The sequence below is a fragment of the Natrix helvetica genome, assembly GCF_964273705.1.
Source record: "Natrix helvetica genome assembly, chromosome: 2".
NCBI lineage: Eukaryota > Metazoa > Chordata > Lepidosauria > Squamata > Natricidae > Natrix > Natrix helvetica.
The window spans coordinates 225230810-225248700 of NC_138552.1; the positions used below are offsets into that span (position 1 = coordinate 225230810).

Consider the following 17891-nt stretch of genomic DNA (forward strand, 5'->3'; position numbering starts at 1 on the left):
TAAAATCTTAGTAAAAACCCTCGGGGCCAATGATAAGCCGAATGGAAGTGCTCGGTATTGGAAGTGATTCCCATTATAAGAAAACCGGAGAAATTTCCTGTGATCTGGAAGAATGGGGATATGGAGGTATGCCTCTGTGAGATCGATGGAGGAGAGAAGGTCATTGGGCCAAATGCTCTCCAGAATGGACAACAGAGAATACATTTTAAATATCCTATAAACTATAAATTTGTTTAGAAATTTGAGGTCGAGAATTGCTCTCCAACCCCCTGAAGACTTAGGTACTATAAAGAGACGGGAGTAAAAACCCTGCCCTTGTTGCTCAATAGGGACCTCCTCGGTGGCCTGAATTTGGAGGAGATGGCTGATAGCTAGTTCAACCAGATGTCTTTTGGAGATGTCCCTGGAGATGGGACAAAGTACAAAAATCTGCGGGAGGCTGGAAAGAAATTCCAGGGCCAGGCCAAAACGGATGGTATGCCTGATCCAGGAGTCGCTGGTGATGTCATCCCAGTGATCAGCGAAGGAAGACAGGCGGCCCCCAATAGGGAAGTCATCCAGAATTTCACTTCTGCTTTCGAAAGGTACGGTTTGAACCGCCCTTGAAGGGCTTTCTATAGGAGAATAGCTAGGAGTTCCGGTTGGACCTGTCCTGGAACTGATACCCTTGTCTTGGGGAGCCTGGCGCTGAGGACGGGGTAGGCAAATCCCCCCTCCGTCCCATGAAAGGACGACCTGCGGAAGAAGGAAGGTTTAGGGTCAGACTTGTGGTTTGCAGAAGGAAGCACCTTGCGTTTGTCTTTAGACTCTACCAAGAGAGGCTCCAGAGGAGGACTGAATAGCAGACCAGGTGAGAAGGCCAAGCGCCACTTTGCTCTGGCCTCCGCCTGCCACTGCTTCAGCCAAAGAAGACGCCTCAAGGTGATGGTAGAAGCCATGGACCTGGAAGAGAAACATGCCGCATCCAGAGAAGCATCTGCCACGTACTCCATTGCCGCCTTGAGTTTGTTAATGTCCTGGTGAGAGCGGAAATCTCCAGGAGGGATCCTGTCCTGCATCTGCTTTAGCCATCGAAGGGCAGCCCTATTGAAAAAGTAAGCAGAAGAGGTGGCCTTGACCGCCCATGCGGCGGACTGATGACCCTTTACCAGCGACTGCTCAAAGCATTTATCCTCAGGGCGGCAAGCGTTCTCTGAAGCATTGGTGGATGCATTAGGCGATGACAAAGACACCACTGGAAGATCAATGGAAGGAACCACCAAAAGTTTAGAGAGCTCTGGGCTGACATTATACAACTGTTTGTCCAGAGTAGAAGGGAGGGGCCCTGACCCCGGGGAACCCCGCTGGTTTTGAATCACCTCCAGAAACAGTTTCGCAGAAGGAACTATGTCCTTTTCGATGGGAGGATGTGAGAAGGGGTCAGTGGTATCTGATTTGTCTGCCTCCGTGGAGGAGGAGGGTTTCGAAGCCGGAATACCAGAGACCTTCTTGGCTTTAAATAAGGGGGAACGAAACATGGCAGGCTTGAACAGGCCCAATAAGGCAGAAGGGGCAGGGGTCAAGTCCTCATCCTCTGACAGGTCGGAATCACGAGTGGCCTGCTCCTCAGAATCCACAGCAGAAGGCTGAGAGACGCTTGCAGAAGAAGCCCCTTGGGCCTGGGAAGAACGCCCCCTCTTGGACTTGGTAGAAGAGGAACCATGAGGAGTGGCTGATGCAGGAGCCCGATGTTGTAGGCCTGTAGCAATGCCCCGCTCAATGGCAGCTGCTATGATGCCAGCCATATCATCGGGGTTGATGATGACAGTCCTGGGCGCAGGGCAACCCACATCTATATCTGGGGTGACACTGCCACGCCCTTCAGAATCAGATTCCCCCTGAAAACCAATCCCATCTTCTGGGTTTAAAGGAGAAGCTGGGGGGGGGAGAACATCCCCATCGGTGTCAGTGGAGAGATCTTCCATAGGGTTGAAATTAGAAGGAAGAGAAACTCTAGGAGTGGGGGCAGAAATAATGGTTGGTCTTGGAAGTGGCCTTTCGAGGAGCAGGATCACAGGCCTTATCAGTAGTTGCGCTGGGATTAGTGGCCTCTCGGGCCTCCTGAGGAGTGGCAGGCCTAGGGGCCTTAGCTGGCTTGGAAGCAGAATGCTTGGTATAGGCTCTCTTTTTGCTCCTAGGTTCAGCTGGGACTGGAGCAGCAGGGGCAACTGGACTGGGAGAATCCTCCCCCTGGGGAACCAAGGCCTCGTTGGTCGCCATTACTCACGGTTACTCTGAAGCGTCGAGGAAAGGCTTCCCGCCCAAACAAAATGGCCGCCACTGATTTCGCGCACAAATAACTGCTGTCCAGGTAAACAGGGCCCCGAGGAAGGGCTGAGGTGGCGAGCCGACAAAGCAGCTTATCGCCCGGCAATTAGCAGCCCACCAAATGCTCCGTCGTTAGGTGCGGAAATTGGAGCCGAAGGAGCACACTGCGGGTGGCAAGAGGAAAGCGGAGGTGTGCAAGGCGATCTCTGTGGCCGCACGATGAAAGGAGGCAGCACGGCTGCAGCGATCATCCCTCTGGCGGTGCGGCTGCAGTAAACGGCATTTCAAAGGGTGGTGCTCTTCAGACAGCGCGGCCGCGCCAATCGGCAATCAAGAAACCTGAAGGCGAATCTCATAGGCTTGCCGAGAAGGCTCTTAGCTGCTAAGCCTAAAAGAAGCAAAGCCTCGTAAAGGCTGTAATGCTCTAATTTAGCGAAGGAGCCTGATTGTAAGTAATTTGAGGGAGAAAGCCAATTGTTGAAATTTGAGAAGATGTTTTAAGCGAAATAGGAAAATTAGCAAGGATAGGGAGACACAGCTAATCGAAGGATCGACTGAGTTTATTTCTGGGGAGTAGCCTCGTGGGCGTGTCTTTAATACTTGTACACCCAGTCGTATTGGATCCTGACGGAGTTATACCCATGCCTGGATGATGTCTCCATCTACTTGGAGAATGAGGTGTAACCTTATCTATACAATACTAGAAGACTGTTATTTCAGTGTCAAGAGAAAACTTGATTGAGAACTGTGGTCATGTAGTAATTATAAAATGTTACAAACTTTATTTTCACTGATTAATACCTGTCATAAACAGATGAAGTTTGCTGTTAAGAATAGAAACATAATGAAGCAATAGTTATATGGCTTGTTTTTAGAAAATAACCCCGAAGAAAAGTTTTATTTAATCTATTTTAAAACTACAATTTAGATATGTTTCAGTAAGGGTGGTCAAAATATATATATAAAATAAGGTTCGACCACTACCCTTATTTTAGATTCTCGGAAATCTTTTATTTGTAACTGAAATATCAAAATCATATAGCAGTTTGTTTCCATTTGACTTGTTTTGGGCCTATCAGATTTATTCTTTTTACTAAAATCTTAACCAAATTTTGGAAATTTTAACAGACTACTATTATTTATGCACTTTCATTACACTAAACACTGACAAAGACTATATTTTGAGGATGTTTGATAGTTACAGAGAGAGTGAAACATGATTAGGAATATTGTATCTATATGATTAAATTTATAATACAGGTGAATTCCAACAGTCATCTTGATTCTCCCAGATGTATTTTGTAAATATATTTCTAATCATAACCCAAATGTCTCTTCTGTTAATAACAAGGACAGAGATCCATATTTAGTAACACTGGGTAAGAGTAATTTTTTTTATTTGAAGTATACCAAACTATTAAATATTTTAACACAAAATAATTATGAAAGCAAATACTCTCTGATATTAGGTAAGAAAGTTTCAAGACATCCAATATAAATGGTGTGAAGAGAAAGATTAATAAACAAACTATATCTTAATTAACAACCTTGACAGATTTAAATGGTTTATAATTTGACTGTCTATATTTATCTGGCTGTTAAAATCTGAGGTTTTTCTGACAATAGAAGTGAGCTTTCACTTGTGCTACTCCCAATCTTGGAATGCTCTCAGTCAGAAGTTAAATTCCGCCCCACTGCTGGGCATTTGTAAAAAGAAGTTATACTAGCCAATTTTCATTGTCAAAACTTTTAATTAATGTTAAAAGTAAGAGTAATAATTTTAATTTATGTTTTTAATTGCTTATATTGATTTTGTATTTTAATTTCGACAGCTGCATTAATTGTTCATCAGAATTGAAAGGTGGAATACAAATAAAATAAAAACCAGACTGCTCAGACTAAAGTGTAGTCTGGTTTAAACAATGCACTAAACCAAAATGTGGCATGTCTGTTTTTGTTTAGACTTCTTTTGCACTTCATGCCAAGCCACTGTTTGTTCAATCACAATTTACTTAATCAACTAAAATTGCCTAAAGTTGCGCAAGCACATGCTATGCTTTACAGGATAAACTGTTTATTCAATGTAATAAGCTAAAGTGAAACAAACCCATTACAATTTAATCAATAAAAATCTTAGCAAATGAAACAAGTAAAACCACTGAGCTATGTCTCTGTCCGTCCATCTATCATCCTTTTTTGCATAGCATTAATTCCTTTTCTGCATACTGATTCACACACAATGCTTAATAGTATATCATATTATATGATAAACAGTGACGTGCGGTGAGAGTTATGGCTGGTGAGGCTGGTGACGTCATCAGGAAGGCGGGGAATGGGACCACGTGTGCAGGAGGCTGAGGCAGCCCCCACCTTCCTGAGTGAACATTAAGGGGACCGCGGAGTGCACTGATCCGCGTAGCCTTGCTTCCTCCACCGGCGCCAGTCCCTTCCCCCCCCCCACTCCTTCAACGTCTTCCACCAACCCAAAGCCCAATCCCCAGAGGCCTCCCTCGGGCCTTCTGCATCCCCCTAACTCCTCCTGCACGGCTTCTTCAGCGTTGTCACCTCAACGAAGCCCTGCCTTGGCAGCCAGCAAAAAACCCGTTGGCTCCCGGGAATGGCCCCACATCAACGAGAGACTCACCTACAGGGCGGGCCTTTCCCGAGCCGCCGACTCCGAGAAAAAAATCGGGGTGAGGGAGGGAGACGCACAAAATGGGGGCAGGAGCTTCCCAGGGGTGTGGGAGAGGAGGAAGAAGAAGAAGAGCCTGTCTAAGGCTTGCAGCCGCCGGCGCCCACAAACGCGGCCCCGTGGCGGTGGGTTCCTTTGCGTTTGCTTCCTAACAACCCGAGAGGCAGCGCGCCAGCTGTGTGGTTGTCAAGCAGCTTCACCAATCGCTGCCCAGGAAAAGCAGCTCCGTGGGGCCCGGCGGCAAGGCTTGAGCGGGGTGACAGAGCAGCCGCCTCAATGGGAAAGCAACGAAAGGGGCTGCGCTTTCACCCCGCTCAAGCCTTGCCGCCTGCATGGGAAGCCGTCCTCGCTGGCCCTTTCGTTGCTTTCCCATTCAGGCAGCTGCGCTTTCACCCCGCTGAAGCCTTGCTGCAGCAAGGCTTCAGCGGGGTGAAAACGCAGCCCCTTTCGCTGCTTTCCCATTCAGCAGCAAGGCTTCAGCGGGGTGAAAACGCAGCCCCTTTCGCTGCTTTCCCATTCAGCAGCAAGGCTTCAGCGGGGTGAAAACGCAGCCCCTTTCGCTGCTTTCCAATTCAGCAGCAAGGCTTCAGCGGGCTGAAAACGCAGCCCCTTTCGCTGCTTTCCCATTGAGGCAGCAAGGCTTCAGCGGGGTGAAAGCGCAGCCCCTTTCGCTGCTTTCCCATTCAGCAGCAAGGCTTCAGCGGGGTGAAAACGCAGCCCCTTTCGCTGCTTTCCCATTCAGCAGCAAGGCTTCAGCTGGGTGAAAACGCAGCCCCTTTCGCTGTTTTCCCATTGAGGCAGCAAGGGGCTGCGTTTTCACCCCGCTGAAGCCTTGCTGCCTCAATGGGAAAGCAGCGAAAGGGGCTGCGTTTTCACCCCGCTGAAGCCTTGCTGCCTCAATGGGAAAGCAGCGAAAGGGGCTGCGTTTTCACCCCGCTGAAGCCTTGCTGCCTCAATGGGAAAGCAGCGAAAGGGGCTGCGTTTTCACCCCGCTGAAGCCTTGCTGCCTCAATGGGAAAGCAGCGAAAGGGGCTGTGTTTTCACCCCGCTGAAGCCTTGCTGCCTCAATGGGAAAGCAGCGAAAGGGGCTGCGTTTTCACCCAGCTGAAGCCTTGCTGCTGAATGGGAAAGCAGCAAAAGGGGCAGTGAGGACGGCTTCCCATGCAGGCAGCAAGGCTTCAGCGTGGTGAAAACGCAGCCCCTTTCGTTGCTTTCCCATTGAGGCAGCAAGGCTTCAGCGGGGTGAAAGCGCAGCCGCCTCAATGGGAAAGCAACGAAAGGGGCAGCGAGGTCGTTCTCCAGTCGCTTTCGTGGCTTCGTCATCCGGGAGCGCCAACAACATTTCTGCCTCAGCAGCTCCCGGGCACGGCTGACGGATGTATATAATATTATAATATAATATTACATACTATTATTTCATGAAGAGAGGTGAGGCTCTGCCTCCCCTGCCTCCCCTGACCGCACGTCCCTGATGATAAATGCAAATTTAAAAAAAATGCAAGCAGCAATAGCACAAGAAGCAACATGCTTCTTGAATAGATGAACTTTTCCCATTTGAGGAAAACATACAACTCAGAGAATCAGAAGAGAAAGGGAATACAACTGGTTTCTATTCGATGTGAAACTATTTGAAATTAAATTCTTTCTTCATAGGCCTTCATCTCATAGCATCACCATTTCAGAGAAATAAGAAGAAATATTTACAACATAAAATGGTGAAAGAAAAAAATTAGCACAATTTTTAAGATTTTCAAAGCACAACTCTATAGACAATATTTTAACATTCGTTAAACAATCCATCCAAGTATAAAACCAGCAGTTATTTTTAAATTTTACATTGAATTGTCAAATGTTGATCTTTTAGAGATCTTTTGCTCATTTGTTTACAGTATTTTCAGTTTTAACACTCTCTCACTTAGGTATAGGTAGGTAGGTAGATAGAACTAAATAAATAAAAATAAAAGAATCTGCCAATTGTGGATAAACTTTTTTGTGCCTGATGAAAATTCTAGTCTTTAAAAACATGCGTATGTACATAAAGTTGATGGTCCCAAAGGTGTTACCACACTCTTCTTAAAAGAACATTTGCTTGCAGATCATTTTATATTTTGGTGCTTAATCAGCATTTGCTTCAGCAAAATGGGCTGGCGTATACAAGTTCTTTTGTAATTACTGAGCTCATGTCAGATTTTTTTTGTAGAATAAGCAAGAGACCACAGCAAACCTGTCTAGCCAGCCAGTTCAGTTTTCTGTCTTGCTGCCAACTCCCTAGAGTAGGGAATTTGTTTACTCTGCAGTACAAACAAGTTTGGATACAATAGGAGTATCTCTACATCATTTAAAATCTATTACTTTATTTATTTAAATTTATAATTTGTCTCAAGAAATCTAAGCACTCTGGTTTTAGTTTTGTGGAAAGGGAGTGAAAATTTCATTCACCTAGACATTTTTTCTAATTTCCACATACAGTGTATTCAAGACCTGGTATGGAAGAGAGGAAGTAAATCTGAGGTATTCATATATCTGTGTGTCTCACCAAATTTATACTGCTTAGCTTCTGCTCTTCAGCTGAAGAGTCACATTTATTGCTAGGGCTGTGCAAAAAATGTGTATTCAAAAGGGAACACAATTCAAAATATGTAGAGCACAAACATTACATCTGTTAGCAAATTCTTAAGGAAGCTGCATCCTTTCCTAACTCACATAAGCTTTGCACATGATTTAAGAAGACACCAACAAATGCAGTGTGCGTGTTTCTATGTCCTCTAAATCACTTTTCTTTCAAATTCAGACTGCTGAACAATTATATTTACTGCTTTGCCAAACCAGCCCTTCTGTCTTTCTATTTCCCCTGTCCTCCTCCTGTAATGTACACTGAGAATTTATTAATAGGAACAAAAATCTTCCTTTATTCCAAGTGATGTAGTAGGGGTTTCTGCCTCTACATTAAACCTTCCAACTCCAGTTACAGCCCAAACATTTCCAAACTGACTTCATAAAGAGATGCTCAATCAATTTCTGATTTATTCCTACTCTATACCTTTATAAACAACTAGGAAATACAGATGTATCTTATTGGAAAAAACAAATAGAAGGGGTCTGGTAACAAAAAGAAATGGTCTATTTAATAGCAGCTTTTCCAACAATTTTTATTAAAAGGCATACATTTTTGTGAGCTGCAGCGTATAGAGGTATACCTAAAATATACATAACTAAAACAAAGCTGAGAAAAGGCATCATGAGGTGAGCGAGAGGTTTCCTAACAAAGAAATTAAGAGTCAGCAGAAGTTCACTTTTTTCTTCTTGCTTCTACAGTTAAGACTGGACTCTTATACCAACTCTTCCACCACAATGAATAATTATTACCCACAAAGAAGATTCACATTAAAAGCCCAAATAATTCTGAGCCCCTTCAAGGCTCACATTGGCAATAGGTAGTATGTAATCTGAGGCCTCCCATTTAAAGCAAATGTAAAAAGTATAATGTTCAGGAAGATAGTTTTCATTATAAATTTAGTCTTCAGACAAGCAGTGCTATCTAACTCCACAGCCATTAGGATAATAGCCTGATTTATGATAAAGTACCTTTCAGTCACCAGAAGACAGATCCAGTAAGAAAGGACTGGCTCCGTCTCTTCTAGTTAGAAAACAGAGTTTAAGTTTCTTCCTAGCCTATAGAAGAAGGCTCCTTCCTTCAGCTGTAGTGATTCAACTTCTCTCATATTGTGTATTTTATTGTAATAACAAATGTGTAACCAGTAGGACAAATGGAAATAGAAGAATATATATTCACTTCAGCTGAGTGATTCAACTTCTCTTTCATTGTGTATTTTATTGTAATAACAAATGTGTAACCAGTAGGACAAATGGAAATAGAATAATATATAATAGCATTGTATAGGAAGGTAATGCACATCCTAGATACTGGGGGCCACTTTCTTAATCTACTTCTAACTAGAGTAAGATCATCAGAATCTTCTTCTAGCAAATGAGATATTGCTGGTCTTCTTGGTCCCTGAAGATGGATCTAAGATATTCTACAGCATTACTCACAGGTTAGTCAGTTGCTATTATGGGTGTTCCGAATCTGTGTCTTGAGGAGATGAATATATGGTATATTTTATGATGTCTTTTAGAGGTAGATTATTCTACTCCACAGCTACTTAAAATGTTTATTAACATTACTCCTGCTGTTAAATCTGCCAACAGTCATTCCTGTACAGAAAGTGCTAAGAACAAAGAAAAAAATTTCTTGTTGACTGTGAAGACCAGGATTATATATTATCCAATTCATCCATTAACTGTGGGACAGGAAACTCATTTGCCCAATTTTCTTTTTAGTAGGAAATAATCACTCTTTTACTGGTCTAATCTACATTTAAATTATATCCACATTCATATTCACATTTTGGCCTTAGTGAAATCTGGAAAGTGTTCTAAGCAATGAAGCAAAGTATTGGCCAGAAATATCGTGTACAGGTTCCCAAGAACATTCCTATGTCCCTAAGCCTTCAAACCAAGGCTTGAGCTATCAGAGTCCTGGATTCTTGGTAAAAAAAAGTTCACAGAAAATTAGTTCAGGGGGAGTCACTAAGAACGTGTATATTATTGACAAGTCCCATGTAGGGAAATGAGATGGCAGGAGCATGTTCCTAGAGGTTCAATACATATGAAATAGCTAGAAGTAGAGCCATTGGGTTGTCCTTGAAATTCAATGCTGTGATAATTATGCTCTTATGAGCTTTATAAGGTTCAGCCATCCAGATAGTAAGTTCTCTTTCTTGGCACTGCATCCATGAGTCAAGAAAACCTTCCTTCCCTCTTTGTTAATTGTAACTGCAAATGTAGAATCCACCTAGATGGTACCAGCATACTTTTAGCTAAATTCATACAAGGCAGTATGAAACAGTAGCACATCAACCTGGGCTTTTGCCATAGAGGACATTATGATGAGCAGTTTGTCTAGGTAACCATAAATGTGGAGTCACTGGGTTCTTAAATGGCTCAGAGGAGCCATTTTCACATTTTGATGAATAGCCTCAGTGACAAAGCCAGACTGAAAAAGAGCTGTGAAGTGAAGCTGATTGCATACAAATCTGAGGAGCCTTTTGGGGCAGGGGAGGGGTCCTAGTTGGAATATTAGGTACGTTTCTGACAAATCCATCAAAATTAGAAAGTTAATTGCTCTATTCTAAACTTGTGTGATAAACGGCTTTGCTGCAAGTTTGGCTTTCAACTCTTGGCTGGTTCAGACAATCTCTGAATCTGCAGTGGTACCTGGGAAAGAGTTTGGGCGATAGGGCAAAAAAAAATCCTACCTAGGGAGTGATCAGATAAGAGACACCATCGCCCACAGCTGGATATTGGGCAAGGCAAGAGGTTCAGAAGAGACCCTCCCTAATTTCTCACAGGTATTCCCCAGTGTCATGGGAGGAAGAGGTTCAAGGAGCCATCCTCTGTTACCTTCTCTTGCCATCTTGGGTTGGCAAGAGACCTGTTGGTCTCTTAAATCAGTCTCAGCTTCTGACGCTCAGTGTTCCCATTGTAATATGTGGTGGGATGTTCATAGACTTGCCCACATTATGGCCCTGTCCAAGGCTTTGTTTACTGTGGTACAGGAACTGGCCTTCAACCTTGCAGGGTCATTCACAAGCTTGAAGCCAGCATTGCCACTCATCTCCGTACTGTGTCCACCTGGAGGCCTGATCAAGCTCTTTCCCAATCTCCTACATTAATCTGTCAACTCAGCAAGGTAGCTACAATCTCCTGCTGAAATGGATTCACAGATTTTTTTTAAAAAAAGGATGTTTAATTTAAGAAAAGCTGGGAAGTGACAGCTATATACCAGCTAAAATTATTGCTCCTATATAATTGGAGAAGCTCTCAATTTTTCCAATCATCTGCCTCAGATCACAGAACTGTTAACAATACCAATACCAGTGCACTATACCTGTATACAGTACCAGATATAGCAAGGCTATGTTTTGGCAGCCAACTCTTCTTCAACTCTGCTTAGCAGGCAGCCTTATTGTGTTTATAACTAGGCCTTCAAATGGTATGAGACAGCATTTTAAGTCTACCTTCCACATATCTGAAACCATAATCACATATGCTTTGTTTGGGGGATATATTTGTCTAAAATGTAATACAGAACACAATTAATCACATCTTCCCAGATACCTAAATAATAAAACTGTATTCTATTTTGCAAAGATTTTAAACTAAAAGAAGCAAAGCATGCTATAAAACTAAATTATAATTGCTGCCATGAAAGATTTAGTTTAAATTTCTAAGCAAGTAGACAGATGTGCTATTTATATGCTTGTTAAAAATTGTTGTATTCCCTCTCTCTATCACATTTTTCAGATGAGAATATACATTCACAAGCTAGATGAAGTACGTATGTGTGGCTTTCACTGCTTTGTATTTCCCTAGAGAGCTTTTTTAGGCCAAGTGAAATATCTGATGAGCACATACAGAAAGAAATCATATTGTAGGCAATGTGAATCTGACATCCTGCAGAGGGCAGTCTTGTGCACGTTTTCTCAAGAAACTACTGTATGAGAAACAAAGGTGGGGGGAAGAGAAATATGGATAACTGATTATTTTACCTGATACTGGAAATCAAGTGACATCTAAATGCACCCCCTAACAGCACTGCATTCTTTACAATTTCACTGCAAAAATGCATATACCGACTTTTTTTTAAATAACCTTTCGAAACCTTAAATCCTTCATGCACTGGCATCTTCAATTCCATGGGATTTCAATACAGTGTTTAAAATATATTTTTTTCCAAAATTGTTTCCTCCTCCCCCCCCGGACAGCAAGGAAGAAGCCCGAGTAGACAAATGCCTACTAGCCTGGTCCTGAGTTACAACTGCTGCGTTCCCACAATGCAATTCGCCCCCTCCCTCGCTTTACCCTAAATGACCCCTTTTCATTCACATGCACACTTCGGGGATCTTGGCCGGTTCCCTGATTCTACACGAAGCCACCCCCATCCCCGAGGATTGCTCGTCGGTTCTTTGTCCTAGGCACCTTCCCTGAAAGGCGCTGTCCGCTTCCTATACGGGAGGGTATGATAAAGAGAAGTAGGGGAGATTTCCGGGGCCAGCCTTAGAGAAAAACATATTTTCCTCCAGGCTCTGTCCATTCCTTGGGAATCGATCCTCGGCAGTTCAAGCAGTTCATTGTTCGGGGGTGGCTTAGGACGATTCATTCTGGGCGGGGGGATCTAGAAGAGGGTCCCGGCATTCCCGGCGAAAAGTGCTGATTCAAAGGCCCACCCGAGCCCTAGAGATCATGGGGGTGGGGGTGGGGGTGGGGGGCAACCTCTTCCGCACTAAACCACGCCGGCTCCCGCGATTAATCGCTCCTATACCCACCCACCCAGAAGCAACAGGCGCCCTCCCGGCTTCCTGGCAGGGTTTAACGTCGGGCGATTTTGCAACATGTCTCCTTCACCCTTCCTCGGCCGCTGCTCCCTTAACGGCGATCGCCCACACCGAAGTTCATTTCACGGCAGCTTAAAGCACCGCTCGGCAGCGCCCTGCCGGATGATTCAATGGGATTTCCTACCCAGCAAAGGCGTCCGAGATTGCAGCCTTATTAGGACAGGGACTCTGGTGAATTGACAGTCGACTTCTCCCCCCCCCCCTTCCCTCCGATGGCTGCAATTTAAGGGAGGAGGACGGGGCATCGCCCACAGCTAACGCCGCCGCGATAAGTTTTGCCGATCCGCCTTTCCGTGGGTGCAAGTGGCCTTTGGGACCGAGCACGGATTCAATGCCTCCGGGCACCGTTTCACCCTCATTCTCGTCCACCGTTCAGCATTAATATCCCACTTATTTGGCTTTTTAAGCAGGGGAGCAGCTCTCCGTTGGACGAAAGGGAGAGTTCTGAGTGCTAAAAGTCGCCCAGATCCCCCCGACAGGCACCCCCCTCGCCGCTCCCTCAACGTGGCTCAAGCGGACCCCGCAGACACCCGCCACCCACCCACGGAGGCTTGTGACCCAGCTCGTACCTGAGGCCGTGTACCAGCTGCCGGCATGGCTGGCTTCCCGGCAGAGCGCTCGGTTGGACATCTTGGTGCCTGAGCCGCCTATGGTGTTGGGGGAGTGTCGGGAGGGGGGGCAGGAGACGAGTCCGGCCGCGGCGGTATTAAGTCCCCCTCCTCCTCCCCCGGCAGAAGGGAAACCCCCGGGAAGGGGGAAACGGTGGTGCCCGGGGTAGAAAGCGAGGTAGTGGAGGCGGCACGCAGCGAGGCACTCGTAGCTGCCGTAGGATCCGCCGGCTTGTGCGCCGACAGCGGAGGAGAGGAAAGGAGGTAGAGGAAGGCAGAGCCTGAGGGGGACAAAGGCCAAGGCAGCAACCGCCGCCTGGGTGATACCCACAGAGCAGGCGGCAGCCGCCGGGTTTGGCCTAACTCGGCTCCTGTGGCATAATAACTAGAGCAGCGTGGCTCTCCATTGGGCAAAGGAAAGCAAAAGGTCCTGTGGCGATTGGGTAATGGTTTTCCCTGTTCGCCGGACGGGCCTAATCGCAGCTTCCCATTGGACAGCGCTCTGAACAGCCTCCTCTCGATTGGAGGAAGGGGAGGTTGCGGGCGGGATCATTTAAGATTGGTCCAGAGAAGTTGCCGTGGCGATGGCATCTGGCCTCCCTGATTGGGGGGTTTGTGTCTCTGAGGTGAAGGGAAGATTAGAGGAAGAGGTGGGCTTGGGAGAGAAAGGAGGCGGGACCGCCTCGAGGGGAAAAGAGGGATGCCTACTAACTGGACGAGGATTGGAGGGGGAAGGGGAGGAAGATCTGCTGAAGGGAGGGGGGTGAAAAAGTCGTGTGAGACTCGTTGCTTCTGCTCTGCATGGTCCGCTCGAAAGTTAGAATGCTAAAAAGGTGGATTCCCGGAAAAGAATGTCGCCGCTTAATATTCCAGGAACTGGTGAACCCGGATGTATTGCACCACAACGCCCGTAATGTGTTCGGCTAGCAATGCGTACTGGAAGCTTTAAGTCCAGCACATATGAAGGCTTCCAAATTAACTCAGTTTCTGGCAGCTGCTGGGTTTCTAATTTCTAAAATTGATGGAGAAGGGAATTTCTTCTCCATCAATCTGAAAGACAAAATAAGATATTGCATATCAAAGGGCCTAAATAATTACAAGTGACTATTAGATCGATGCTACTAATATTCAGCACCTCAAAGTTTGCCTTATTGTATTCAGAATAATCTATTTCAGTATCTCTACAAATCACATCAGCATAGAAATTTCGGAAGAATGTTAATGTTGGAATCAGTTCAATTTTGCAGGTAGTGACAGTCTTTATTATCAGACATGAGTTGCTCTGAGATACTTACTATTTTGGAGCAGCCAAGAATGGTCGAATTATTTAAATATTTAACATTCATACGGTATTGGTTTAATATTGACGTACTTGTTGGACATTCAGTCAGCACAATTTTCATCCAGAAACAGTTAAAGCAGCAGCTTAGAAAGTAAAAGGCAGTTCAGGTTCCACCTTAGCTATGAAAGCCACCTGGGTGTCCTTGGGCCAGTCATTCTCTCCCAGTCCAGCTCACCTCACAGAATGCATGTAATAGCCTGGTAGAACAAAATAGAGTTGGGAGGAACCTTGGACGTCTTCTAATCCAATCAACCAGGAGACCATGCCTGGACCTCCATTTCAGACAAGTAGGTATTCAGTCTCTTCTTAAAAGCTTCCAGTGGTGGAGCACCCACAACTTCTGAAAGCAAGACGTTCCACTTGTTAATTGTTTTCAGTTAGGAAATTTCTCCTTGTTCTAGTTGCTTCTCTTTGATTAGTTTCCATCCATTGTTTTTTGTGTTGTCTTTTGGTGCTTTTGAAAATAAGTTGACCACCCTCTTTGTGGCAGCCTCTGAAATATTGGAGCAATCATGTCACCCTTAGTCCTTTTCACTAGACTAAACAAACTCAATCCCTGCAACTGTTCTTCATATGTTTTAGCCTCCAGCTCCCAAATCATCTTTATTGCTCTTTTCTACACTCTTTCCAGAGTCTCTATATTGTTTTTAATAATATAGTGACCAAAACCGGATGCAGCATTCTAAATATGGTCTTACTAAGGCTTTGTGGTACTAATACTTTACATGATCTTGATTCTATCCCTCTGTTAATGCAATTTAGGATTGCATTGACCTGCTGGCTCATATTAAAGTAATTGTCCACTAGAACACCAAGATCCCTCTCACAGTTACTGCTACTGAACTAGGTTTCACCTAATCTGTACCTGTACATACAATTAATTTTTCTTGCATACGTATAAAGCCTTATTTTTCTCTATATTGAATTTCATTTTGTAGATGGGGCCTATTGTTCATGTCTATTGAGATCCATCTGGATCTTGAACCTGTCTTCTGGAGTGTTGACTATTCCTGCCAGTTTAGTGTTGTCTGCAAATTCGATGTGTTCCCCTTGTATTCCCTCATTTTAATTGTTTATGAAGATGTTGAGGAGTACTGGGCCTAACATGGAACCTTGGGGTGACTCACTGCTTTCTTCCTTTCATATAGGTGTAGTTCCATTGAGAACTACACATTGAGTGTGTTTTGTTAGCCAGTTACAAATACATCTGGTGGTGATGCCATCTATCCCCCCTTTTTTAGCTTACTAAGAAGTAGGTTATGATCTACTTTGTCAAATTCCTATAGAGATCCAGAGTGACCAGATGAAAATTAAAACTTATACATTTTTGCAAGTCCTTGCTGTTATAGGTTAGGTTGGCATTTTTTTCTCATTTTAACATTTGTAGTTCTTACATTTATGACTTGCAAAACAAGCAGGCCAATATTTCACCACATAAACCCAAATATTTCTCACTCTATAACTGTCCTCCAAATTACATTCTGCCCTTCTCCCCTAAATGTTTGGTTTGAGCTTCATGAGGCTGGAATGAAATGCCTTTGTAACTAATCAAATCCATACTTGATAAATACAGAGTCTATATATGCAGTCTTGCATGGACCTCAGGATGGGGGATTTGTCTTCTCCCTCATCATTTTCCTGGTATGGGAAGAACTGCATCACTATAACACAATATGTTATCTATTCTTCCTTGAAGAAGCAGCTTTTGCAGCTTTGTCACAATAGCCAGCCAGATAGGTACTTGGTGTATCTAAAATGGTCCAACACTTTAGTGATCTAGTGTTAGAAAAAAAGCTAGGGCCTATATTTACTCATGGCACATTGATTGCCAAACTTCTGACCAACAAATTATCTGAATGTTTCCATCCCATGCTATTCTGTGATGGAATTTGCCCCCGGAGGAGCAAAAGAGGAGACTTCTGTCCATTAGGTGCAAGCAAATAAAGGATTGAACCTGATTGGATAAAGATTCTGATCTACCCCAGCTGTGTCATAGAATCTTTGGAGTCAAGCCAAGTATTGAATAAGTTGTGGGTCTGGAGGCTAGGATTTACTGCTGAGACAGCATGTGAAGTCGGATAGCTCATGGGGAACCCTGTTAGCTTTACAAAGGACCACCTGCTTCAATATTTCAAAAAGAAATATTCTTAGTTTATACTCAAGCTCTATGTGAAATACCTATTTCAAAGGTTTTGCATAGGCTAACAGATACAGCTTCTTTAGTATTACATTGGGTTAGGCAGAATATGAATTAAACACTGTGCTGAATTTTTTTCATCCTCCTTGCTTTAATCTTAAACCAAAAATCACCCTGTATCCTGTGAATCAGACCAATTATGGTGTAATACAGGGGTCTCTAAATTTGACAACTTTAAGACTTATGGAATTCAACTCACAGAATTCCTCAGATGCCTGGTGTAATAGAATATATAAATTCTTGGGCATTTTTATAACTTTGGATGCTATCATGCATCCTTATATTTATAGTAAACCCCATTGATTTTGGTACCAATGTTTTTATTGAATAGGCATGTCATACAACAGATCATTCTGTAGTGTTTCTTCTCCTTAGCAGCTTTCAGATATATAGAATTCAACTCCCACAATTCCTTAACAAGCATTAAAATGATCTAAAATTTTAGGATGTAAGAATTTACAATACTGAAATGTATGTCAGATACTATTCATTGTATTAGCTAAAAACCTCATTCACAAGTACTTGTTCTGTACTTCTGTACTGAAAACAAATTCCTTCTGTCGCAAATGACACTTGGCCAAATAAAGTATTCAGTGTGCTTGTGTATATATGTGTGTTTATAGAAAACCTCCTCTATTTTGCTAAGTTAATTGTCCAGTTAGTTTTGTATTGTTTTGATAGCAGGGTTACTCCTCCACTATGTAGCTACCAGGCACACATACCAATACAGACTGAAAAATCCAGTTCAGCCTTATTAACTAAATTACTAATTAGGGTTAATAAATCTAATCACTTTATGCTGCTTTTTTGCTGTAAAGCATCTACTTTTATTATAAAATAAATCAACATTTATGTAGCACTTAAAAAGACATTAGAAATAACATAAATAATCAAATAAGTTATTGAGGCAAAAGACTTCTGTTTTTTGATAAACAATGTTACTTAAACAGGTTCCCCCTCAAATATACAAAATAGCTTAAATCATTTCAAAATGGGAGCCCTGTCACAGATTCTGAGTAGCCCTAGAGTCTAGACCAATGATGGTGAATCTTTTAGGCAGTGCCAAAAAGGTCGCCTGGAAACATCGTGCATGCGTCTGCGCTCCAGAAAAGCCGAACCTCTGGGTTCTGGTGCCCACGCGCACCCAACAATCAGCTGGCCGGTGCTCATGCACAGGCTGGTTTTCAGAATGGCTGCACGTACAAAGGACAGCTGATTGTCGCGCATGCATGCATGCCAGAAACCCAGAAGACAAACAGGCAAGGCCATGCGTGCCCGGCAATATGGC

The 17891-nt window shown here is 43.8% G+C and overlaps 1 protein-coding gene across 2 annotated transcripts in view; it reads right to left on the bottom strand.

Annotated features, from left to right (window-relative positions):
• MEMO1 (mediator of cell motility 1) overlaps positions 1–13229 on the bottom strand; it is a 33126-nt gene extending 19897 nt beyond the window's left edge. For both annotated transcript variants that reach the window (XR_014174400.1, XM_081941576.1), the window contains exon 1: positions 13026–13229. Coding sequence is in view for 1 of the 2 variants with exons in the window: in XM_081941576.1 (XP_081797702.1) it covers positions 13026–13086 (61 nt within the window). In the remaining variant the exon portion in view is untranslated. The remainder of the gene's footprint in view (positions 1–13025) is intronic.
• Positions 13230–17891: the final 4662 nt, after the last annotated feature.